The 12,844-nt window shown below is 45.7% G+C and overlaps 1 protein-coding gene across 7 annotated transcripts in view; it reads left to right on the forward strand.

Moving 5' to 3' along the window:
• Positions 1–12,844, forward strand: part of ARMC8 (armadillo repeat containing 8) — a 1,620,024-nt gene that overhangs the window by 1,304,146 nt on the left and 303,034 nt on the right. For all 7 annotated transcript variants that reach the window (XM_069615827.1, XM_069615825.1, XM_069615821.1 and 4 more), the window contains one exon: positions 7,691–7,840. In XM_069615827.1, the coding sequence (XP_069471928.1) occupies positions 7,691–7,840 (150 nt within the window). The remainder of the gene's footprint in view (positions 1–7,690; positions 7,841–12,844) is intronic.

A 12,844-nucleotide genomic window follows, 5' to 3' on the forward strand; every position in this document is an offset into this window, starting at 1 on the left:
AAACCCACTGCCAGGATGGGATCTCAATGTAGTACTTGCAAAGCTCATGGGGCCCACATTCGAGCTGATGCACAAGTCAAGTCTTAAACACCTGATTTACAAGGCTGCCTTCTTAGTGGCTATTACTCCTATAAGAAGAGTTAGTGAATAATGAGCATTGTCCGTGCAAGATCCTTTCTTTGTCATACATAAGGACAAACTGGTTTTACGTACACATTCTAGGTTCTCTCCTAAGTTCATCTCTAAATTTCATGAGATTCAGTCCATTGAGCTACCAGCTTTCTTCCAGCACCCAAGAAGCTCAGCTGAGGTAAAACTCCACACACTAGAGTGAAGGAGGGTGGTCCTTTACTATGAAAACAAGACCAGGCCGCTAAGAAAAACAGACCAACTGTTTGTCTCCGTAGTCCCAGGAAGGGAAGGAATCCGCATTTCCAAATATGCCATCTCCAGATGGGTAATCAGATGCATACAACTGTGCTATTCTCTGTCAAACAAAACACTGCCTTTCACGCTAAGATCTCACTTCACAAGGATCACAGCAGCTACTCTGGCTTTTATTGCAAATGTCCCATTAGACAAGATTTGCGAAGCAGCTACATGGACTTCAATACACACTTTCGCTCAGCACTACTGCGTTGACAAGCATTCCAAGACAGATACACAGGTGGGACAAGCGGTTGTAAAACATCTAGTTGCCAATGAACCTTCTCACAACTCACCACCTTCTCCTAACACTGCTCGCTAATCTATGCCCAGCATGTGATCTAAGCCGATTCCACAAGCCTCAGAAGGGATACATTACTCACCGTAATTGTATTTCTGATTCTTGTATCTGCATGGATGCTTAATGAGCTTGTCTGATACATATCTGCTTGGATACACCTGTATATAGCTGCAGAGTATTGCAGTTGTTGTTTTCGAAACTCGAAAAGGGACGTCGACAGGGTGTGCCAGTAATACTATCCCTAGTGTGACGTCCACTATACCCATGATCCCTCATGTGTCGAGGTCCCTCAGATTGTTTTTTTTCTGCCATTCCAGACGGACGCGTATAGCGGAGTTCCTCTTTCGGCGTAAAGCCATTGACTTATTTCAATTATCCATAGTTAATTCTTTCTATCCTTTACTTCACTGACCATCGAAACATCACGCCGGTGAAGACAAAGAGACTCCCGTCAAAAGGCTACATCGACGGACCGTTCGTCCTTGGAAGGCTGCCTCGGGCCTCAGCCCAGACAGTAGGGAGAGAGGGGGGGAGGTCGTTTTAGGATGTACATGCCCCCTTTCCTACATTACTTTCGCCCAGCTGCCATAGTTTGTGGTTATGGACAAGACCCCATTTATATTTTGCCCCAAGTGCAATCGTAAATTCCTGTGGGTCGACAAGCATTTACCTTGTGTCTTCCAAGAGACCACGTTGAAACGTCTTGTCGAGCATGTAGGCTCTTCAAGCCGAAACTTTAAAGGACCTCTCCACAAAACGCTGGGCCCACTATGCCAGGCAACTCGAGGCCATGGAGGTAGAAGGTGCTTTCAGTGATGGCAGCAACGCCGTAGTTTCGGACGCGAGGGTGACGGGGTAGCTCCCGCTACCCAAACGCAAGCCCCCGACCCTGAAGGACAGGCCAGCGGCCATGTTGTGGGGACTACACCCAGCAGCGGAAGCGCATCAAAATCACACACCACTAAACACATATCCCCTAGTCAATACTCGACACATGGATTGAGTGTTCGACAACGCACGGCACCTAGGGAAAGTTCTGTTGAGTCGCTGTCCTCTGGCCGTTCTCATTAGAGATCACTGCACGACAGCACCCAACTGTCGAAAGACAGCGAGGGTGGCATGCGCAAAACTCTCTCCGAAGGCCGGTCGTCCTCAGACGAGGCTTCGTCCCTTCCCACTCCCGAAAGTTGACACTTAGCGTCAAGTAAGGTAGTAGGCCCCATACAGCCCAAACAGTCAGATACACACGGCTCTGGGCGTGGGGGGGGTGGACAGTACAAAAAAAGTCCTCAAAGCCCCCTCATAGGGATACAAGCCCTCATAGGGGAAAAAACCTCTCAGAAAGAGAAGCCTAACAAAATTAGGTCCATCCCTAATAAGGACAAACCTGTAGAGACTAGGCCTAAAATATCTGGGGTTATTCCTCCCATAGATGAAGTGTTAAGACTTCCTTCCCAACCCTTGGTAATCCCAAGTTGGGCAGAATGGTTTTCACAAGACATAGATAGGGTAATGAGGAGAATGTCCTTTATTATCAATTTCTACGAGAAAGACCCTGAATACTTCCAGAGATTCCAATCCCCCCACCCCACCACAGCTCCCTCTGGGTCTCAAGTCTCTGCTCATCCTTCTCAACCCTTTTCCAAAAGGTTTCATACAGAAACTCCAGTGCATAGCAGAGTCATAGAGCTCTATGACCCAGACTCCGAAAACGAGGACCTCTCTATTGTAGAGGCAGCTGACCCTCAGTACGACTAGGAGGCTGCAGACCCTTATTATGGGGACGATAAGGACCAAGAGGCTGACCCAGAGGCCAATATGTAGCCGATAGACTCACCCATCGATCAGGATCCTCGTATAGTTGATTCTCCTATTGACAACCAACCCCTTTTAATTAGGTGCTAGCCAAGGCGGCAGAGCACTTTCAAATTGACACCCAGGAGGTACAGGAGGATAAGGTCTTTGTGGAACAGATACTTGGGGACAAGAAAACAATGATGCAGTTTATTCATCTACTCAAGTCAATACAGCGCAGGATACAACCGTCATTAGAAGCCCCTAACCTCACACAGGCTGTAAACCAACGTGTAGAAAAGCTTTTTAAACCCGCACCTTCAGACTCACTGTATATTAGAGGGCAGCTGTAGCCAGACTCATTAGTTGTAACTGCACCTAGGAAAAGAGCAGGAACGCCCCTTGCTTCTTCACAGGCTCCACCTGACAAGGAAAGCAAAAGGATTGACACCATAGGTAGCCTCTGTGGCTTACCAAACCAGAATTGCGAACAATGCTACCCTCTTGGGCAGTTACAACTTCCACAAAAGAGCAGAGGTGTCGGCTCTACTATCGTCTGCCCCAGAACCACTGAAATCCCAGCTAGCACAAGTGGCCGCAGAAGGGAGGGCAGTGCCAAGCTGTTTACCTAAGACCAACCATGACGCAGCGGACAATGCCAGAAGAATTATTGATCAGGGTACTGTTATCAAACATCATGCGTGGCTGCGGCAATCCGGTTTCAGACCTGAAATGCAGGCCACACTAATTAACATGCCTATTGAACCCAATGTGCTCTTCGGCAAGGCTGTCAAGGACGCCCTTAAGTCAGCCAACGACGAATATGACACACTCAAATCATTGGGGCAACTCACTAACAAGCCACCTGGCCAAAGGGGTAATGGCAATTTTCGTCGTTTTGGCGGCCAGGGTTCTCAGCGGGGGTCCAATTACAGTCAAGACCAAAGCTCTTCCTGGGGTAATAATCAGAGTCAGTCCTCCCAGGACTATCCTAGAAGACAGCGCAGAGGTCGTGGAAGGGGCAACCCCTCCCGAGGTGGTGCCCCACCTCAGAAGCATTGACATTCCGCTTCAGGTGCCCTCCCATGCCTCTCCAGTAGGAGGGCGCAGTTCCAGCTTCACCCACGCATGGGAGGGAATCACCTCAGACAGATGGGTGCTGTCCACAGTAGCATGCGTATACCGTATAGAGCTCCTCCAATGACCCCACGACCACCCCCATGACAGAAGATCCACTTAAGAGAACACCAGTTTATCCTCCTCGAGAAGATAGCCACTCTCCTAATAAAGGACACCATCTAAGTCATCCCTACCAACCAGGTAAACAGGGGTATTTATTCAACTCACTTCCTTGTGCCAAAGAAAGATCTAACATTGTGCCCAGTATTAGATTTGCGCCCTGCAAACAAGTATGTCGAGCCACTAAAGTTCCTCATGACTACGCTACAAGAGGTAATCCCTCTACTAAAAAGGGGGGATTACATTGGGGCAATCCAAGCGTACTCGTACCTGGACGACTGGCTCATTACAGGGAGCCCCCCCCCTAATTTGCAGACAAAACATTCAAAGAACAGTCAACCTCCTCTTTCAATTGGACTTCTCCATAAACAAGAACAAATCATGCCTAGTGCCAAGCACTTCCAAACAGTTCCTAAGAGCGGTCTTAAGCACGCAAAAGGGGTCGGTCTTTCCGTCCGAGGAAAGAGTCCAAAACTTGTTACGGCAAATCCGCATTATCAGGCCGGCCGCCAGATAAGGGTGCGCAAAGCTATGCGTTTGCTAGGAATTATGGCATCCTTCAGTTACCTGGTACTGCACGCATGCCTGGGCACGCGCCCCATCTAGGAAGGGTTGGCGAAACAGTGTTGTAAGCGGTCAGTGGTATGATCTAGTGGTCGTTTCGCCAACACTGGTACAAAACCTTTGCAGATGGACAAGGGAAAATCTGCTGATGGGGAAACCCTTCTACGATCCAGGTACAGGCGATTGTCACTACGGACGCCTCTCTATTGTGGTGGGGAGCTCACTACCTTCAGCACACAGCTCAAGTTCTGTGGTCTTGCACGGCAGCCCAAAACCACATCAATCTCCTAGAGCTTCTGACAGTATTCAAAGCTCTTCGGGCATTTGAATCCCATTCAAAAAACCAATCTGTGCAAGTCCTGACAGACAGCACTACAGCGATGTTTTATATCAACAAACAGGGGGGCACACGTTCCCCAAATCTGTCCAGGCTTGCGCAGCAAATTTGGAAATGGGCACTCAAACAGAAAATGTTCCTAGAGTCACAGCATGTTCCAGGGGAACTCAACTCTCTAGCAGACTCATTGAGCAGTGATCCCCTACCAGAAGAGCACGAGTGAAGTCATAGAACACCTTCTCTCTATGGGGTTTCCCCACAATAGACTTATTGGCTACAAGCGAAAACAGTCAATGCCCAGACTTGGCGTCCAGGTTCCCCCAGCCAGGCTCCAAGGGGAAAGCCCTATGGATGAACTGGTCAGGGAAATTTGTGTACGCTTTTCCCTCAACACCTCTCATGAGGAAGGTGGTGAACAAGATCCACAAGGAACCGATGACGTTTATCCTAGTTGCTCCTATGTGAGCAAGACAACCATATCTGTGCAAACTGGAGATGTGCGATATCATCAAACTCCTGTGCCCATATAATCTACTTAATTAGCACGAGGGACTAACAGTGCACCCGCAACCTCACTCAATGAACTTGGCAGCATGGCTTCTGAAGTCTTCGAGTTCGGACATCTTAACCTGCCACAGAGATGCATGGATATCTTGAAAGAATCAAGAAAACCAAATACTAGACACTGTTACTTTGACAAACGGAGAAGATTCGTAATTCGGTGCCAGTCTAAACAAATCAACCCTGTAGAATGTACTCCTTCCCATATTCAAATTTATATGCTTAATCTGCTAGATGCAGGGTTAGTATTCAACTCCCTAAAGGTCCACCTGGCGGCTCGATCAGCCTACAGTACTTCCCATAATAAGGTTTCATGGTGGAAAGTACCTGTCATCAAGGCATTCCTGGAAGGAGTAAAGAGACTCCACCCTCCTATTTCTAACCCACCGCCAGGATGGGATCTCAATGTGGTACTCGCTAAGTTCATGGGACCCCCTTTCGAGCCGATGCACAAGTCCAGTCTAAAACACATGACTTACAAAACCGCCTTCTTAGTGGCTATCACTTCCATAAGAAGAGTGAGTGAAATGCAAGCACTGTCAGTGCAGGATCCTTTCTTTGTTGTACACAGGCGAGCTGATTTTACGTATCACCCCCCTAAATTCCCCCTAAATTCATCTCCAAAATTCACGTAAACCAGTCAATTGAGCTACCGGCTTTCTTCCAGGAAACCAAAAGCTCAGCTGAGGTAAAACTCCACACACTAGATGTGAGGAGGGCGGTGCTCTACTATGTAGACCAGACCAGACCGCTAAGAAAAACAGATACATTTTTTGTCGCCATAGTGCCAGGCAAAAAATTCCATCTCTAGGTGGATAGTCAGATGTATCCAACTGTGCTATTCCCTACCAGATAAGACCCTGCCTTTTACGCCCAGGGCTCACTACACAAGAGCCACCATGGCTTTCATTGCAAATGTCCCCTTAGACAGTATTTCCAAAGCAGCTACATGGAGCTCGATACATACTTTCACTGAGCACTACTGCATTGGCACTCATTCCAAGAAAGGTACACAAGTGGGACAAGCGGTTCTAAGACATGTATTTGCTCATGAAACTTCTCACATCCCACCTCCTTTTTCTAACACTGCTTGCTAATCTATGCACAGCATGTGATCTAAGCCGATTCCACAAGCCTCAGAAGGGATACATTACTCACCGTAATCGTATTTCTGATGCTTGTATCGGCTCACATGCGCCCACCCTGCCTCCCCTCAGAGAGAAGGCGCATGGATGCTTATGAGCTTGCGTGATACATATCTGCTTGGATACAACTGTACTCACGTTACACCTCATGCTACCTCATGTCAGAAAAATAACAATCTGAGGGACCTCGATGCGTGAGGGATCATGGGTACAGTGGACGTCACACTAGGGATAGTATTTCTGGCGCACCGTGTCGACGTCTCTTTTCGAGTTTCGAAAACAACAACTGTAATACTCCGCAACTTCCACTAGATGTCGGCCTATGCACAGCATACGAATCTAAGCAGATACAAGCATCAGAAATATGATTACGGTGAGTAGTGTATTATATATTTATATATATAAAACAGAGAAACCCACCGAAGACAGGCGAACACACTCCGGGTCCCGGAATACCATGAAAAAATGAAAACGGCACACCCACGTCAAAATGGCTTGTATTGTGTTAATTGATCAAGCACAGCATGCAGGGATGAGAGGAAAACGCTTACACATTTCACGCTCACATAGTGCTTGTTCACACAATGGCAGCTGCAAAATATGCACATCGAAATAGACTACTTAGTCCTTCTATCATGTCGATATATGCACATAATGTGGAATTAGTAGTATTACTTGCCTTTCATTTTCATTGCAAAGGGTGTTTTTCTAGGCCTAATAAATAATTGTATTTGTATACTTTACTATTTAACTTTAATTATTGGGGAGAGTCCTCTGTGTGTCTCTCATTCAACTATTCAGAACTCTCACATCTCTTATATCTAAGCCTTACTGCTCAGTTGCCCTACGTTGATAGTTTGTCTAGACTTCGGTGTCTTTCCCTGTCCGTTATAATACAGCGGCCTCTTAGAATCTTCCCACAGGGCTGATTCTGAAAATCCATTTTAATAGTATACTAGGCAAATATTCATTGTTTGATGCCTCTTTATATAGAATGCACACTTTTTATGGAAATACTTTTAAGCTGTACATAGCGGTTTAATTTGGTTAGCACTTTACAAAGTCTTTTGTTCTGTTCCTACGTGTTCCACTACTGTAGTTCTGTTTGATAATGACTACCCTTTTAAACAGTTAACATGTGCTCTATTATCCCGAATTTTCCATTCTTATGTAGGCAGATTTTCTTTCGAGCATTGTAGCCATCAGTTTAGTCTTCTTGCTCAAGTGTGAGAATGCTTCCTCTTTTGAGGGGGCATCAGAAGACAGAGGTATGAACTAAAGTCAAAATGTGTTTGAAATATGCTTTGTCCCATTCATCTTCAGAACATGGCGTTTCAAGCAGAGCAGAAGATAAAGACGGATATTTTACGAGGTTTGAGTACAGAGCAGTTATTCCGATTGCTCTCTGACTGCGATGTTAATGTTCTAATGAAGACGTTGGGTCTACTCAGGAACCTTCTGTCAACTCGACCAGTAAGTAAAGAAGCCCTGCTGGACTCTCTGAAGAACACTGTAAGGATAGTGTGAGAATAATACATTTGAAAATACAGAATTTCCTTTGACCTATGTGCTTTCATCTGCATTACTTATTTTCCTTCCCTTGTGGCTTTTTATTCAAATGTAATAGCAAATGTATATTCTACTTTAAAGGGCATTCCACCACTTCACAGATCAAATGCTTCTTGGAATCCTTAACACTGACATAAGAATATAAACTCCTATATTGATCTTTGGCACCCAAGGAAGAGCTCTCAGCCATTCAGTTGGCTGGAAACGTGGGTGATAACGCATAGTACCAACTGCATTTTCCCAGCCAGAGTCCCTTCCCTGGGTGCTGCCATTTTTTTGTCACCTCCCTGCCCCTCCCTCCAAGTCACAACCAAATCCCCCACCCACTTACCTTCTAGGGCTTCCGGCACCGCCGCTCCTTCAGGACGTGGCCGCATCCCTTTTCTGTTTTCTATGGGGGGGCCATGTTTTTTTTAAAATGTTCTCTGTGAGATTGGGCTTGTGCAATACACGCTGTCCCGGACTCCCGTAAAAAGAAAACTATCCACACCCTGGACGAACCACTGGCACGAATAGTAATTAACCCTGCTTAGGTGTGCGTACAGGGCCAGTAGCAGTCTTAAGCCATCTCTGAGGCACTTGCTTCGCTCAGGCCTACCTAGGCTTGTGCTGGCGAGCCGTTGCCAGCTCTGTAAGACCCCCCTAAGCAGAGGTGATTGTTATAATCTCCCCCTCTATACCGTGCATTATTGTTCCTAGCGCCTCTGCTAACCCCGCCCTTTTAGTTTCCTTTAATACTATGACAAAGCTTGAGTAGTGTTTATGAAAAAGAACCCTAAGATATTGTGAGTAAAAGAACATTTGAAAATGCACCCACTTTACAGTTAAGTGCTTCTTTTTTCCTCTTTTTTTAATCTCCATAACTAAGCTTTATAGATGTAGCCCAAGAGCCATTGCAGGAGTTCTGGGCCTGTAGATAGAGTTAGAGGCTGTGCGCGGCGCTACCTCTCATCATGGAAGCTCTGTGCCCAGAGCACTGGTGGAATGAAGCAGCTTTTCCCTAATTGGGCTTGAAATTAAGATTGGATAAACAGGGGCTAAAAACAACTCCTGCATATCCAGCATTCACCAGTTCCCACGAGCGAGTACATAACGTTCCGCAAATGTACCTTCCACATAACATGCAAACATTTTATTTTGTCGATTGTTTAGGCTCCCTTATGCTTTAAATGGTGTATGGATGCGTCCTGATGTTCTAATGCGTCTATTTTTAGACTGTCCCAAATGCACTCGTGTTTGTCCGCCACTAACCCCCCTAACCCACAACTCTCCAAGGACATCATATTTAATATTGCATTTGGTTAATTTACACATGTTTAAGAAAATGTCTAGCATTCTTCTTTCCTGTGCCTATGGCTTTAAAGCCTTAGGGGTTTTAACCTGTGCCTTTACGCTCCAGTTAATTAATCCAAGCATTGTCCCTTGCATATACCAATGTGACCAGAGATTCTTCCTATCAGCATGCCACTCCTAACTCACGCCCTCTACTTGGTGTCCTCTGCAAACCAACTCCTTAATCCACTCTGAAAGTAAATGTAGCTTGCCGTTATTCCTACAGGACAGGTTGGACTACCACCAACGACTGAAACACTTCAGGCTCACAAGCATAACCCAACTTTTTAAAAGAAAAATAGTGTGGCGAATTGTGGGAATTCATCCTTTCTCACCAAGGGGGACCCCCTCCTGTGCAGCTAGGGAGGTGAGCCTGCTCTGTAGTACCCTTCCTAGGGGTAGAGGCAAGTGAGACCTTACTGGGAGAGACAGGGACTCCCCTTCCCAGGAGGAACTTCCTATAGAAAGATGCATCCTTTTAATCTTCCTGATAATAGCATCTGTGAAGAAGAGGCAAATATATGTTATTGCCAACCTCCTTTTAAGCTCAAAGTCTACTGAGACAAAGGAGATGACGCATGGAGGAGAAGAGACTCTGCAACTGAAAAAGAAACAGGAACAGCTACTTGCACAGGGGAAGACCCGCGGCTATGTCAACCTAGAAAGGGGAGGAGCCTGGGGAAATAAGCAGAGGGGCAGCAAGTTCCAAATAGAGATAAATGCTGACTCTAGAGAGCAGCAGAGGTGAGACGAACAGTGTCCTGCAGTCAGAGAAGACCGTAAAGTGACAGGCGTGCTACTGTCGGTTGCAGGAAAGTCAGGCGAGCAGAAGCCAGACATGTGGAGTAACGCAGCAAAGTAGGAGACTGGGGACGCTACCACAGGAAGATCGTGGTGGGCAGCAGAACCTTTCAAAGACTCTAAAATCGTTCTGCACCGGCAGAGTCAAGAGAAGTCGGTACCTTATATACCAGAACGCCATCCAGGACAAACAAAGGTAGAGGAAGCGGGCGAGAAAACCCAAGACTCCAGAGAAAGAGGAAACAGAGGCAATCCTCGACAAATGAGAACCCTGGTGATGATAACCCTAAACACGAAAGGTAACTGGGATAATGGGAGACCTGGGAGAGGACATGGAAATCATTATTGGAATGCTTAGACTCGTCAAAGTTAAGAGAGAGAAAATGGAACAAGAGTGAATGAGAATCATTATTGGAATGTTCCTACTCGTCACAGTAAAAATAAAAGAAAAACGTAACAAAATTGAATGAGAATAGTTATTGGAATGCCCATACTCGACACAGTCCAGTGAGAGAGAATATACCAAGAGTAAACAAGCAACATTGTTGGAATACTCATGGTAGTCACAGTTTGGAGATGAGTGTGGTACAAACCGAAGCGAAAGAGAAATATTCTTAGAATAAGCCAAGTCATGATAATTCATACCAAGAAAGAATAAGTGAAAAACAAGAACCAGTTATAAAAGAGAAACTTGAGATCAAGTGGACCTTTGTAAAGAAAATGCCCAAGCCAGAGAAGAGGGAATTCAAAGACTATGACGTGTTCAAGAAGCTAAGAAATAACATAGAAGGAACAGGCGTTGGTTAAGCTCACCAGGCAAGGAGAAAAAGATCTACCCTTGTAGAAGGATACAAGAAAAGAAACAAAGCTTAATGACTCTACTAATTGAACTGTACAAACTCATACAAGTGATCACTAGAGACTATTTGAAGATAATGTATTGAAAAATGGCTGAGGAACAAGTCAACCAACCTCAGGAGAAGGGAGACATTCTCCTGACTTTAAGTTAAGAATAGTGGTAGGGTCAGTTAGGTTAGAGTCGGATGCTTTTCAGTTAGACATTCACAGACTGACAAGCACCTTAGCGAGTTTCATTAGGTTGGGGCACCTTTTAGATTAGGGAAAGATATGCTTTATTCATAATTTATTAATAAATATACCAGTGAAATGTCTGATCAGAGTCCCTCTCCTTCTTCTGACCTACCACAGTGGCCAACATTTCAGAAACCAAACCACACACCAACAGCATAATTCCTCTTTCGAATGGATTTTCTCCTCCAACGTAAGCCTTCTTTTATGATATATCTTCCAGCTTCAGCTGCTTTGGATTTTTTTTTCTCGACACGGGGAGCTGTGGCTCGATATAGTGGACTTGATGTCCCTTGAGGGCTTCTATCCCGGAGTCAACATCATCGTTGGTATATATGACACGCGCAGTGCCTGTTGGCTTCAGTTACGTTTTTCCGCCAAAGCCAACTCATCGAAGAGTTACAACACACTTCAGTTTTTTCTCTGAGAAAACTTTGATTGATTACTACGGCCTTGGGGGTCCGTGAGGGATATCTTGGCACCGCAGTTGTAAGCACTTCTTGGGATTGAATGTGCTGTAGACAAAAGGTTGAAAAAACACTCACATTCAAGGAGCGGATTCCATCATTCCTTGTCATCTTCGAGGAAGTCGAAGAAAATGCATTAGAAATCGAACACTTTGAGTTCATCGGATTCCTCTCCGGAAAGGAGTATAACCTGTCCAACTAAATCCTCCACTCCAGCATAGTGGGAGAATTTCAGGCAGAAAATGCTGAACATTTTCTAGCGAGGCACCAACTCCCTCGATGGAGAAGGTAAAAAGCCATACTCCTGTCGAGCCAACTAAGGCAGACAAGGAAAGGCCTAAGGCTACATTCTGCGCACCCTCGATACCGGAACGTAGGCTGGCAACCCCTCGAGATCTCGACACAATGAGAAATCGCCGTAGACTCTTTCGATTTGAGTGTCAAGCCATTCGAGGGCTCAGTCGATGAAAAGATCGAGTCATCGAAGATGTTGAGGTCAAAGCCGTCGACACCGTTAGTGTTGAGGTCATCGACGCCTTTGTCGAAGCCATCGACTCCTTTAGATTCCAAACCAAAAGAAATTCAGAAATCTTACAAACCCCTACCCATGAAAGATTTCTTTAAGTCTTTATCCTCAATTTTTGAAGGAATATAAACCCTCAGATCAAGACACTCCACGTTTCGATTGGAGTTAAGCACACCTAACGTCCCAGAAAGCCTTGTTTCACAAGAATCCGGGCTAAAGGATGTATATGAGAATTTGCAGTCAGCTAATGGGGTTGACTCTTCACCTGAGATGGAGTTTGGCAAGCCGGATCCGGCAGAACATGCTGATGATGTTTATAGGCAGCCGATGACTAGAGTAATTGACTTTGAGATGGGGCAGACCGGCTCACTGTTTGAGCAAGACGACATAACAGATATTCTGGATAAAGGTCCACAAAAGTGTCCCATACTTCCTTTGCATGTAGCTCTCCAGAAAAGGGTCATGGCAAATTGGGCAGTTCCCGCGGCGAACCCTGTGGTGAACAAAAACCTTACCATAAAATATAGGCCATACAGTAGCGACCCTAGCTACCTATCAAACACCCAACTCCTGAAAGCCTAACTGTTCAGGCAGCAATGGCAACCACGAAACAGTCTGCATACCCTACCATCCCACCAGATCGGGTTGATCAGCGTTTCCACGCGTGGGCAAGAAAGGTATTTTCTGCTGGTA

Source organism: Ambystoma mexicanum, chromosome 9 (assembly GCF_040938575.1).
Source record: "Ambystoma mexicanum isolate Mex_15411 chromosome 9, UKY_AmexF1_1, whole genome shotgun sequence".
Lineage (NCBI taxonomy): Eukaryota > Metazoa > Chordata > Amphibia > Caudata > Ambystomatidae > Ambystoma > Ambystoma mexicanum.